Source organism: Macrotis lagotis, chromosome 8 (genome assembly GCF_037893015.1).
Source record: "Macrotis lagotis isolate mMagLag1 chromosome 8, bilby.v1.9.chrom.fasta, whole genome shotgun sequence".
Lineage (NCBI taxonomy): Eukaryota > Metazoa > Chordata > Mammalia > Peramelemorphia > Peramelidae > Macrotis > Macrotis lagotis.
The window spans coordinates 105,960,710-105,974,320 of record NC_133665.1 but is presented as its reverse complement, the minus strand read 5'-3'; the positions used below and the strand labels follow the sequence as shown (position 1 = coordinate 105,974,320).

The 13,611-nt window shown below is 43.8% G+C and overlaps 1 protein-coding gene across 2 annotated transcripts in view; it reads right to left on the bottom strand.

Moving 5' to 3' along the window:
- The window catches only part of APEH (acylaminoacyl-peptide hydrolase), a 20,583-nt gene extending 6,972 nt beyond the window's left edge, over positions 1-13,611 (bottom strand). Inside the window, exons 1-15 of one of the 2 annotated variants that reach the window (XM_074197951.1) lie at positions 13,505-13,611; positions 13,276-13,408; positions 13,024-13,150; positions 11,519-11,612; positions 11,097-11,172; positions 10,658-10,815; positions 10,007-10,144; positions 9,569-9,660; positions 9,301-9,341; positions 8,853-8,974; positions 7,930-7,990; positions 4,032-4,091; positions 2,663-2,760; positions 1,233-1,284; positions 523-611 (exon numbers count right to left, since the gene is read on the bottom strand). In XM_074197951.1, coding sequence (XP_074054052.1) covers positions 523-611; positions 1,233-1,284; positions 2,663-2,760; positions 4,032-4,091; positions 7,930-7,990; positions 8,853-8,974; positions 9,301-9,341; positions 9,569-9,660; positions 10,007-10,144; positions 10,658-10,815; positions 11,097-11,172; positions 11,519-11,612; positions 13,024-13,150; positions 13,276-13,408; positions 13,505-13,516 — 1,353 coding nt within the window. In that variant the 5' untranslated portion in view covers positions 13,517-13,611. The remainder of the gene's footprint in view (positions 1-522; positions 612-1,232; positions 1,285-2,662; positions 2,761-4,031; positions 4,092-7,929; positions 7,991-8,852; positions 8,975-9,300; positions 9,342-9,568; positions 9,661-10,006; positions 10,145-10,657; positions 10,816-11,096; positions 11,173-11,518; positions 11,613-13,023; positions 13,151-13,275; positions 13,409-13,504) is intronic. The other variant, XM_074197952.1, reaches the window with a different exon arrangement.

Sequence of the window (13,611 nt, the reverse complement as noted above, 5' to 3'; positions counted from 1 at the left end):
TCTCATTTCAGTCTCACTTTACCAACTCCTTATTAGGCTTTTCAAACCAAATGTCTTGGAGATATCTCAGACTCATTATGTCTGAAACAACTCCTCTTCCAGGCAAGTCAACCCGACCACATTTGCAACATCCCAAGCTAAGCTTTCTGTTTTTGTTTTTGTTCTGAAAGGAAGGAGATAGAGGCCATCCATTATCTTCTTCTGCCAAGTTCACAGCTAGTGTGTTGGAATATTACTACTGTCTCTCAATCATGCCTCTGGGGTGAGGAGGGTACAAGGATAAGTCTCTTCCTCAGAGCAAAACTGACTCTATCCCTTTTTGGTCTGAAATAGGAATTATTTGACTTTTTTCTATTTAAGAGACCCATTACCCACAGACCTGAATGGGTATGTGAAAACTGAAGGATAGAGCAAAAATTGGTCTAAGTTTTTTTTTTTCCCATCCTTCCGTGGTTGGATCCTGCTTAGATATGACCCTGTTTTTTTTTTCTCCCCTGTTTCCAGGGCATTGAAAATACTTACCAAGCTTGGTGGTTGGTTGGGAGTGGAGAATTGAACTAGCATAAGGTTTTGATCAATTGTGAGTAGCTTCCAACTTCCTAAAGGCAACCCTAGAATGAAGAACACAAGGTGCTGAGGGATTCTCTTAGATACAAAGGTCTCACCAGTCCCTAGTCCCCCTATTTCTAAGGAGACTTATACTCTCCCAATATTCAAAGTCATACCAAGTATCCCTAACCCCAGAACCTGTATTAAATAATTTAGTTTAATGATTTTGTCAAACACTTCATTGTTTTTCTTGGGTTCACTGACTTTTCCAAACAGATTGTGAATGCAATAAGGCAGAGACCAGATCTCACAATTGCATTCAACGATTCAACTGGCTAACACAGGGTTGGGGACACAGGTGTTCAATGCATGCTAATGTTTTTTGGACATGACCATTTGGGAAATTTGCTTAACTTGGCTATACACTCTGTTTTTCTTCTTTTTTCAATGGAATGTGGGTGAAAGGGAGAGAAAAGAGATTTTCACAAATTGAAAAATAAAAATATTAATTCTAGAAAATGCTGACTGATACATATGAAGGCTGAAAGCCCAGCACCTACCAGATAGTCCAACCCCACCTTGCCCAGTCGTAAATCAGAATGTGTTACCCAGGGGATCACAGTGACTCTGAACTCAAGTTTTTGAAGGGAGCTGAGCTAATCCAATCCCATGCCATGCCATACCAGCTGTCAGGGAGGTCACATTGCCTGTTTGGGTATTCACTGCAAACAGTTCCTATAGAAGAAAGGGGGACAGAGGACATTTAGAGCACTAACTCAACATCAAGTAAGTATTTTTTTACCATGAGGTTCATATTTCTCTGGTTCCTAGTGGTCTAAAAGGATACAATCTCCATAGTCTGCATCATTATCTTTCATTGTCCTCAAGTGGACAGTTGCTTCTGTGTACCTCGGGGCTTTAATGACTCATAGTGTAATAGAAACCTGGGATCTGGCCTGGATTGACACATCAGCACCAGAACCTCCAACCTTTGTTACACGGGTAAGCTGTATCACTTCTCTGGGCTTCTTAACATCTGTAAAATGTGAGTGTTAAGTAGCCCTGGATCCTCTGCCTCCCTCTGGCTGTCTTGTTCTCTTGATTGGCAAGAAAAAATAAACAAGCTCTCCTTTGGAATCCTACCATCACTATCACTGCCTAGGGGATTGAAAAAGCCACTGAGGAAAAACAGGCTACCTAATAGCCTATGGGAAATGTTGGCATTTTTTTTTTGAGAAATAAAGCCTGAGAGAAATGGGAAGTTGACTCTTGTCTCACTGATTACACCCATCTTCTGCCTCACCTAGAAGCCAGCTCTATGGGACATTCTAGGGAAAAAGCCTTCTAAGTCCTAACAGTAGAAATTCAGAGACATGAAGAAGCGGAGGGCTAGAAATGGACTCCCTTCTCTTTTCTCTTTCCTTCTAAAACTTCAAATTCCTCTGAGGAAGATCATAACTTAAAAGTTGGGGTGGCTAGGTGGCGCAGTGGATAGAGCACCGGCCCTGGAGTCAGGAGTACCTGAGTTCAAATCTGACCTCACACACTTAATAATGAACTAGCAGTTTGGCCTTGGGCAAGCCACTTAACCCCACTGCCTTGCAAAAAAACTAAAAAAAAAAAAGAAATAGATAACTTAAAAGTCTAGGTTATGAATGGTTCAGTTGTCAATCAAGATTTAAGACAAGGATTAGTTGAGAGAAGGCCAAAGCTACAAAAAAAGGCAGTAGGCCTCCATCTTGGGGAGTCTGGCTCTCTAGCTAGACCCGCCCCCCCCCCCCCCACATAGGCCTGTATAATTCTAGGAATAGCAGAGACAAAGATCTATAACACCACCATTTTTCCCTGGCTATGCCACTCAAAATCACTAACTGTGCCACTTTTGGCAAGCATGCCATGATAGGCCAAATCCTTGGTGGGTCACCTCCTTTTCTAAGAAGGGCAGAAGGACATGCTCTACCTGCCTTGATTTCCTAGGTTTTCTGTGTTAACTGGCCAGGAATATAGACCAGCATTTCAAGGAGCCCTGGAAGACAAAGCATGCCATTTCCAAGTACAGCATGTTCCCCAGTACAAACATATTCTTGCAGCAAGAAGTGCTCATTCTCCTTACCTGTCGGCTTCGCTGGCCAGAATCAAAGATGACTCTCTCACTATCAGCTGACCAACACCCCAAAGGCAACAAGTTACAATAGATTCCAGAAAAGCAACCTAAGGAAAAGAATCAGATCTGAAAAAGAATCCTATTTTCTCATTATGACTTACAAGGCTTTTTTTAATCACCCAAAGAATAAAAGTTTAGGCCTCTGATGAAGAAACTTTAGTCTCAGAAGTGGAGAAAAAGGGTCACTTGGAGATTGTCTGCTTTACTGCTTAGAAATCAATGGGAAAGAATGGAGGACAAGAAGGTACATTCTGTTTCTACCATGTCTTTGGAATCAAGGCTAGCCGAGGAGGTAAATGTGGAAAACATTCTGATGGATTAAAAAGTTAACCCAGGGAGAGAAAGAGAAAAACTATTTGATTCTGGAATCCCTGGATAAGATGAAGGAGGATCCATTAAGGCTAAAAAAAAGCATCTTCTGAAGTTTTTTAGAAATCTGCCTGAAAACTATCTGGGTTCTAAGGCGGATAATAATTTTAAGGGGGAAAAAAGTCTGAGTGGAATATCTTTGTTGAATAGCACAGAAAAGGAGTGTAGGCAGCTCTAGGGTTTGCTGAGGGTAAATAGCCTCCTGCTGGTGTGAATTCTGACAGGTTTACCCCTTCAAAATCTTTGGGCTTCAGTTTCCTCTCATCTGTAAAATTGGCACTAAGAAATACCTAGACTCCAGGATAGTTAAGAATAATTGTTTTGGGTTTTTTTAGGTTTTTGCAAGGCAAATGGGGTTAAATGGCTTGCCCAAGGCCACACAGCTAGGTAATTATTAAGCTCTGAGGCTGAAAACAGGTACTCTGGACTCCAGGGCCAGTGCTCTATCCACTGTGCTAACCTGGCCACCTCTAAGAATAATCTTATTAAAATAACTGCATAGGTGATGCTATGATATCACTTTGACCAAATAGGGGGAATGTAAATAGTAAATTTATATTTACATAAGTGTGTGTGTGTGTGTGTGTGTGTGTGCGCGCGCGCGCGTGCGCGTGCAAGCTCGCGCACAAACGCATGTAAAATTTCTGATTCTTTTATAATGGAGTTGAGTGAACAGAATTTGGGTGAGGTCACTTTTAATCTAATTAATTTAGCAACTGAACAGGTAGCCTAGAGCGAACTCCCTTAATTGTAAACAGAACAAAGGCTTGCCTCCTTAATCCTATCAAGAGCCCCATAACTATCCATTGCTTTTAGGATAAGGCATTTTTTTTTACTTGAACTTCTGATGTCAGTTCCCCCACCCCATTCTGAGTCCCCCCCACCCTTTCCTGAGTTCTCCCCCTTCTTCCTGCCTTGACTTGACCCATCCTGGGTTGGGGGGGCGTACCCTTCTTTGTTTGGACAGGCCAGTAGTGATGTTTCAGATAACGCCTTCTGACGGCCAAAGCTACAAAAAAAAGACAGTAGGCCTCCATCTTGGGGAGTCTGGCTCTCTAGCTAGACCCCCCCATGTAGGCCTGTATAACTCTAGACTTAAGAGAAATAGCAATAAATGTGCTTATTAACCTAATTCTATTTTACTCTTAAGGTCAAAACTTCTAGTCATGTTTGACCTTGATTAGGCCAAACTGGAACATTAACACATACTTATTTCTAACAGGACAAAACTCAAGGAAGACGTTTCCTCATTTTGGGGAACATTGACACAGTGTGTATGTGTGTATACATACACATATATACACACACATATATTATATGTATATATGAAAGTCCTCCTGATATTAAGAAACTGAGAGGTTTGACTTGTCATGTGACAAGAGGTGGAATTCAAACCCACAACTTCTTAAACCTAAAGTCTTGAACTGAATCTCTGACTTCACATGATCTCAAGGTCAGGGTGTCTCAATCTTACTACCATCAACTTAACATTATTACAGAATCCAAATATTGTTTTTGTATTCAACTCTTGTGTTATTTGAATTTTATAAAAATAAGTGCAATTGTTTAAAGGTATCTACTCATACTTAACAGATTATAATGGACCCATTTGAAGCCCTCCTACAAAGAAAATAGACAAAGCAATAGTTCCATCTCTATAAAAAGGAAAAGATGACAGTATTAAATTCTGCATTGTTATTGATAATAAATGGCAAATATCTGTCAGTGGCACCATAGTTCCAAATTACAATTATTCCTAAATGATAAAATGTAAACACTTCCTAACTTTGTAATTGAGGGCATGCCTATTTTCTCATCTGTAAAATGGGGATACTAATACTTTTGCAGGAAGCACTTGATGAGTGTTACCCTGATTGATTCTCTTTGGAAGTCAGATCCATGTTCTTCAATTGTGTTACAAAGGGCACAGGTATCACTTGAGCCTCCTGATGCCTAAGATGCATAGTACTCTGAAAACTTCCTTAAAGTGGTTTAGGCTATCCTGACTAACATCAGGCCATGAACAAGACAAGGCATGGTTATCTATGGACACACAACATGTACATGTGTGAGAAAGGTAGAGAACTGGGCCAAGAGTTAGGAAGACCTGGTGTCTTATCTGGTCTCAGATAATAGAATGTTTAACCCTGCCTCCCTCAGTTTTTTTACCTGTAAAATGGGGAAAACGACAACAACCTACATCTCACCAGGCTGTTTTGAAGATGAAATCAAATTTCTGAAGTATATGGGACCCAGTGGGTGCCTTCCTCCCCTATGAAACCAAGCTGCTTTCCCTTTAGGTGCAACGGACACAAATATATAAGTCTAGTGTTGATAGCTTTATCTGCACACAGGTGAGCTCTAAGGTGTTGATCTAAGGGACCCCTAAGTATTATCATCAGGGTAATCCTGGGAACAGGCCAAGCAAGTTGACGTCTGACCCCTAACCAGACAGGACATCTGGGAAGCAGAAGTGAGTGGCTCATCAGGGTTACCCAGCACCAAACTGTCTCCTGTTCTGCAGAGGAGTGTCAGGTCCCTAGAGAAGCCTCCTATTACAGAAACCCATAGATGCTCTCAGTTCCAAAAGGAGAACTTCCCAGTCCAACCAACCTCTTGAGGCAGGTCTTTCATCCAAAGGCTATCAAGGCCCAAAACTCTACAAAACTTCATCCTAATGTCTGTTTTCTGTCCCCAGAGGCAGGACTTTGTAGGGCTGCTCAGGCCTAGCTGGATTTAGGCCTCACTAATCCTACCAAGACTGCGCCCTCCGAGGTGGCTAATTAGTGACCTCCACATAGACCTGTGGTGAAGGGTAACCGTTCTCTGTATATTTCCCACCCTTGATTAGAGGGTCATATGGGGCAGCTATTTGTGAGCTTCCCTTAGAATAAGGAGACAACTGCAGCAGGAGTCTATGTTTCTATTGAGTTTTAATGTTTCTCAGTTGCTTTTCTCATAGTAATCCTGCCAGATCAGTACAGATACCAATCTTTCTCTTTACAAATAGGGAAGCTGAGACTTAGAGGTTAAATACTATGGCACATAAGAAGTATCCAGAATTCCAACCCAGGTCCATCTAGGTGCAATGTTCTTTTTACTAGGCCAGCTGCCTCTGAAAATGTGTCAAAACCACACAGAAATTTAAGGTAGGCAGCTAAGTTCTAGCAAAGGGTCAAAGCTAACAGGTATCAATAGGACCCTACCCAATGAATTGGTGAAGTGATCTTCCCTCCAAAGACAGTGACACACAAGTCTCCCCTGAGGTAGCTACACCAGCTGCTGGAATATTGAAGTAAAGACCCTGCCAACCTCTCTCCTGAAGAAGATGGAGGGAAAAGGAAGGTGAATAAACCTTACCACCCCCACCATTAGAGGTCTGTAAAATGACAAGTTTCCAAGATACAACATCCCAACTTAAAAAAGTTAGTCAATGAGGTGACGAAGCCAATGGTTCAAAGTATAATCCCTCCTCAAACACTATGCAACAAGGTCCCAGGGTTTACCCCTGGCAGAAGCTGACCTGTAGCAGCACTGCTCTCCCCATCTCCCCTTTCGTAAGCACTCCTGCAGGCTTCATAAAACATGAAAGTTTCCAAGGACCCTCCTTACAAGGGGGTGACTTTAGCATCCAGAGCCTCAGTGGGACTTGTTTTGAGTGACAGGGTACCTCAAGGTGGGGTGGCTATGTCAATGCCATTCATTCCAACCCAGCCAAGCCTTCACGGGCTTCTCCAATCTTACATCAATCCCCCTCTCCAGCCCAATGTCCCATTTCTCCCCTCTAAACATTCTCTTTTCCAGTTAATTCCTTACACTGAACATGCCATCTCCCGATTGCCCTTTCCCAAGTCATCTCTTCTTTCTGGAATGCATAATCTTTTAGAATCTCCTTTCCTGTCAGTCAGGTTTAGCCCTTCTTGAAGACTTCCCTGAACCCCTGAAGCTGTAAATGATCTTGACCTTTTCATATTACCGTTTTTTTTTAATTGAACTGGGTACACTCCCTTCAGAAGAATGGAAGCTTGCTGGGGCAAGGACTGCTTGGTTTGTCTTTGGAGCCTCAGACCTAGCATGGAATTTGTGCTGAACAGAGCTGTAGATGGTCATGGAAGCTCTATCCCCAAACTCAGAGCAGAACAGTATAATGGATCTGAAAGCTGCCAGCTGACTGTGCCCCTTACTACTTGTGTAACCTTGGACAAATTCCCCTCTGTCCTTGAGACTGCTTCCCTTTCTGTAAGAGGGATGGACTAGATGGAGCTGTCTAGTTACAAAGTCTTAGAGTCACCGATTTGTTTGGGATCAGCTGTGGTAAGATAACTGCTGGGGTCTTGTTTCTTCTCACCCAAGGGATCATGAGAGGGGAGGAGGAAAGTTTTAATCCTGTCTAAGTCGTGAAAAAAGATAGACCTTTGGAGGCAAATGTTTGACAGGGATTTGTCAAAGACTGACAAATGGTACACAGAAATTGTGATTATAAATTATGACAAAGGGTTCTGAGTGAGGGGAGTTGCTGAAATTAAGCAAGAATTTAAGGAAAAGAGAAGAAAAACTAATTCAATTCTGCTATCAGGAGATAATGAGACTGTATGGTTCAAGTAGAAGGTTGGGGCTCTGACACAAAGGCATTAGCAGAATTCTGGTTGGAAGACAGAAGACAGCAATGACTAAACCTGAGGTAGAGATGAGAAGGGCAGGTTTAGGAATGGAAATAGATGTGATCAACTACCCCCAGATCTTAAAATATGCCCTACTGTCAAAACTACAGCAGAGGAATGGGCAGCTAGTTGTGCCCCATAAACCACAGTCTTCCAACAAGTAATTACAGTTCATTAGCAGCTCACCTTCCAACTGTCGGGGTACAATGTCCACTACGACTGAAGTGACCTTTGTGTACCAGTCATACTGAAAGAAAGTGGGAAAAATGGTCATGTCTCAGTGGATGGCATTTCACATATCAACTCCAATGGGCTGTCAGATCAATTCTACCTGGATCTCAGAGAGTCCAGAGTCCAACTCTTAACGTGGCCCAGAAGGTTTCAGGGGTTAGTTAGTGTGAGGGATATGGAGGAATCTTGGTGTAGAAAGCACCAGACATTTGCCTAATAGCATCTGCCTAGATTTACAACCTAGACAGATCCTCCTGTGCCCAGATAAGATGTTAACACAGATCTACATTATAAGATCATTTTTATAATCATCCAACTTAAACCACAGAACCTCAAACTGCTCAGTGTGGTTTAGTGAGAGCTCTCCAAAGTAGCAGACAAGAATTTTGGCTTTAAACTGGTTAGGGGTGTACCTCCAATTCAAAGAAAGGATGCATGGATATGTTGCAAGATTTGCCAACTCAATCCATCACATGTATTAGACATTTAATCTCCCCCCAGGCAATGTGCTAGGTACTGAAGATAAAATTACAGTAAGTTGAAACAATTCCTACACTCAAGGAGTTTACATTCTGAAGGATAAACAACAAGGACATATATTAATATATGTAGAATAATACTACATGCCTATTGCTAGTACAGCCTGTGCTCAATTGCTGGTTGAACCTGGACTTTGCAGAACTCAGTGCCCCACCACTGCCTCTAGCCAAGCAACACTAAATGATCATTCACGAAGAGGGATGATAAGAGATGAGAAATGCTCTGATGGCTTCTCGGGTGGGGGGGGGGGTGAGGCTGGCCTGTCAAAGGCATTAGCAGATTCCCTCAAGCCAATCCTAGAACAGCAATACTCAATAGTGGGCATGCTTCAGACTCACCAGGCACAATTGACTGCACTGCTGATGGGGACTGAGGTTGGTATACTGCAAATAGACGATACGACATTGGTCTGGACTCAGTCGGGGGGAACATACAGCCAAAGAGTCATTCGAGAGGAGCTCTGCGACAAGAAATAAGGTTTGAGAAAGAGCACCTCCTGCATCCTGGAAGACATTGGGTAATTGTGTCATATTTTTGTTTCTATATTGATTTATTGTTACCGAAATAAGCAATGTGTTTTGCATGTATGATTTAATCTCTGAATCATGTTACTAACAATGCTTGCATTTTTGAGAATTTTGTGAAAGGTCTCTTAAGAGTAAATATTCTAATTTCTCATTCTGTTTAGGGAGTTCAAATTTAAAATAAAAGAAATTTGTGCTGGCAGGACCAAATAAATTTAGACCAAATATTAAATGCACAGGGCACAAGAAGTAGGTCACTTACCACATTTGTCACCGGTGAGGTCTACATAGAACAGAGCCGACCTGGAACCACCAGAGAGATTCTAAATTCCCCAGCTTGGAGTCTTTCTATCCCCATTATTCTTTCAACCCCTTAACAATACATTGGAGGAGAGCTGACAGGCAACTATAAGGATACAGAAAGACCCAGGCCCCCAGCTTCCATTTGAGAGCAAGTAGCCAAGCTAACTATAGGAAGCACAAGAAGTTAGACCAGCCTTGCCCAATCAATCTGTTCCCATTCTTCTCACCTGCGGTTGGTACAAAAACGCATTCCTAGTCGGAAAGGCTCATGCCACCAGCCCACAAACACCACACCAGTGTCACCAGGAGACCAGAATGCCTATGTGACACATAAAACCAAACTCAGAGCAACTGGCATGGTCAGAACTAGAGGGTTCCCAAGGGGCCAGGATTCACTGAGGTTCTCTTTCTCTCTCTCTCTCTCTCTCACACACACACACACACACACACACACACATGGGTTGTCACATCTCATCAACACTTAGCAAAGCATGGGGGCAGCCTCTTCCTCAGTGGTGAAATTAGGGATAGTGTCCTATTCAGATTCATTAAAAAGCCCCCAACTTTTATTCACTGAATGATTCCTGTTTCCAAACCCTCAGATGACCATCCTCAGAAGAACTGTTCCTTTGACCTGATAAGGAATAAGAGAAAGCTGTGCTGACCTGTCCAGGGGAGACATGCTCTGGGACTCCCTCTAGCACTGAGATGTTCCCGCTTTCAATATCCAGAACACACAGGACAGGGATGCTTTTGGAAACCAAATTTTCTCCCCAGTCTTCATGAAATATATACTGATCCCCCTGGACAAAAAAAACAAAAACACTCTCAACCCAAGAATCACATAAACATTCTTAAACTAGTTTTGATCAGATGCTCAATACCCTGAATCCCATTCAGTTTTTCCTTAACTACCATCCTTTTCTTGATATTTTATTTTTATTTTTCCAACTACATGTCACAAAAGCCTTTCAATATTTACCCATATGCTTAAGTTACATATTTTTTCACCATCCTCCCTTTCTACCCCCCCCAGCAGTGAACAGTCTGGTGAAGTTGTACATGTAATACCCATATTCAATATGGGCACATGTTAGTCATTTTGTGTATGAGGAATTAGGACCAAAGGAAAAGAAAGAAAACCATGTGATAGGAAGAAAAAAACATAACAGAAGTTTTTAAAAAAGTGAACTTCATTACTTTCTTAAAGTTACCATACTGAATACTGGTTACTATTACAACAATAGGCTAAGAAGGCCTCCATTTAATCCAAGAAAATGTATTTACAAAGCAGTAGGGTAAAAACCAGTCTGCACCTTTACTGCTTGGTCCTGCTTCTTTGATTTGGCTGTTTCTTCCTCACTGAGCTCCAAGGCTTTGGTCTGGAAGAAAGATTCTGTCTTGGGACGTTTCTTCTCAGCCACGTAGAGCAGGTGACTCTCTGAATGTGACCAAGACAGGCACCCAAAACAATCTAGAAGTGGAAAAACAACGTATCTGAATCTTGCCTGGCTCTGAGTTATAGTCATTCTCCATCTCTGCCACTGGTGAGGTCGACATAGAATAGAGTCGACCTGGAGCCACCAGAGAGATTCTAAATTCCCCAGCTTGGAGCCTTCCTATCCCCACCCTTTCAGGTAGCTGCCTTCCAGTACTTTCTCCAAGCTCTGGATAAGGTTGAGCTTCAATTGACAATAAGGAAGTGATATGTTAGCATAAGTGATTATTAGTATTATCACTCTTACAGAATCTCACCATCCTCATACACAATCCCATGCTTCTCCAGAGCTGTTAGGTTGATACTCTTCAGCTTACAATTCTTTTCCCAAACCTGAGATGAAGATAGTATGAAATTATCAGTTAGACTCTCCTCCATCTATTATATATATATAAGACCCTTTCTTCTACAAAAGCAGAAGCATCAGCTTTTTTTTTTTTTTTTTTAGCCAGGCTAAGTCATTTTCTGTGACTAGGTAAGCCCCCCAGCACTACCTCTCTTCCACCCACTTTCCAGATACATGCCTTATCTACTGGATGCTCTCTCACTCTGGGCCTCTAGGAAAACTCTCCACCCAGTTAAAGATAAAACCTGGTCTGCCACCAGGTCCTAAAGGTGCCACACCCAGTGACAATGAAACAAACTCCAGAACCAGTGCCAACATCACCCACAAACTTGCCTCCAGGAACTGCTTCTCTTCCCCAGACTTTGAACTCCCAGTCTTCCGAAGCACAGCCTTCAGTGCTCCTGAGGGGGAGTCTCTGCTCAGCAGCCTGTGGGAACATCATGACCTAATGACTCCTGGGCCTGACCAAAGCTAGTTCTGTCTGTTAGGGAGTTGCCAGGCCACAAGATCTAACTTTTGTTTTTAAGGTTTTTTGCAAGGCAATGAGGTTAAGTGGCTTGTCCAAGGCCACACAGCTAGGTAACTGAGGCTGGATTTGAATTCAGGTACGCCTGACTCCAGGGCTAGTGCTGTATCCACTTCACTACCTAGCTGCCCCCCACAAGATCTAATTCTTATCAAAAAGTAATTCTTTCTGAGTTTTTCTAGACTATGCATATTTGTTGAAAGGAATTAATTTTTTCCAGTGGGATGTTTGTTAAAAAAAACCAAACTGTGGGGCAGCTAGGTGGCGGTGTGGATACAGCACTGACCCTGGAGTCAGGAGGACCTGAGTTCAAATTTGACCTCAGACACTTGATAATTGCCTAGCAATATGACCTTGGTCAAGTCACTTAACCCCACTGCCTTAAATAAAAATTTAAAAATCTGTTTTTTTAAAAAGTAAATTCCTATTGGGCTTATTTGGGACCTCTCAGGGATAAACATGATATGAACCATAAACTCAGACAAAAATCTAAACCCAACCTAACCTTCAAGACAGTCCAAGTCTTTACTCCTTCAATTAATTAATATGCAAGATGTCTCCTTCTTTGAATTGCTAGTACTTTTATAATATATATGTATGTATGTATATAACACTTAATTGATTAGTAAGAAGATAAGTGAATCATGAAGTTTGGGGTACTAAAGAAAATGGCAATGATATTATTTATCCTGGGATTCAGAATGGGTAGAAGGCAAACAGACTAGAAGATCAGGGAAGAGATAAGATCCAGAGATCCCAAGTAGGCTGAAAAACAGTTCAGTCAGTCAGTGTACGGGAGTTTTAGAAGGGAAAGGCAAGGCCAGAAGAGAAGCTCCTTGGAGACGAAACAAGTCTTTCAATGTTAGTCTTGAATGACATCACGACTTTTGGAGGGGGCGGCCAGGTGGTGCAGTGGATGGAGCACCTGCCCTGGAGTCGGGAGGACCTGAGTTCAAATCCGGCCTCAGACACTTAATAATTACCTCGCTGTGTGAGCTTGGAAAAGCCGCTTAACCCCACTGCCTGGCAAAAAACTAAAAAAAAAAAAGACTTTTTGGAGAGATATGGAAAAGATGTAAGAAACAGGAAAAGGTGCTCAAACGTCCAGCATTAATTTTTCTCTAATTCCTTTAGTCTGTCTAAATAAAAGGTAAACTGTGGGAGGGCAGACTTACCTCTCACCGAAACGTCCCTGCAAGTAAACTGAGTCAATACTTTCTGAATAGAGCTAACAGATGGTAGGAGAAGACTAGAGAGCAGGGAAGAACGGTGCCGCGGCCCGAGGTCCCGGGGCCGCTCCCCCAACACTTACTCCCCCTTGGTCTCAATGCTGTTGCCCGCAGGTCCAGAAAACACCACGGAGCCGCCGTCGTGGAACACAAGGTACTGGCGGCAGAACCGGATGTTCTCCATCCGGTCCAGGTCCCGCTGGGTCCACTCTGCAAGGGGAAGCCCAGCGTCTGCAGCCCGGCCCGGCCGCCCCTCCCCGCGGCGCCCCGGCCGCCCCCGCCGCGCCCCCGCCGCGCCCCCCGCCGCGCCCCCGCCGCGCCCCCCGCCGCGGCACCTGTGTGCACCGTGCGGTACTTGCCGCCGTACTGGGTGGTGACCTCGGGGCCCAGGCCGGCGGCCACCAGCGCCGGGTGGCGGCTCAGCGCTCGGTACAGCGCCGCGGCCTCGTCCGGCTCGCTCATCGGCACCTGCGCGGGGGGAACACACGGGTCAGGCCGCGGCCGCCGAGCGGGAGAGAGCCGAGCCGGAGCCGGGGCCCGGGCCGGGTCGCGCCAAGCCCGTACCTGTCGCTCCATGGAGGAGGCTCCCGACACTCTGGGGGCGTGGACGCTCCGCCGCCCGGAAGGGCCGGAGCAGTTGGGGGGCGGGGCCCGGAGCGCATTTCCGCACC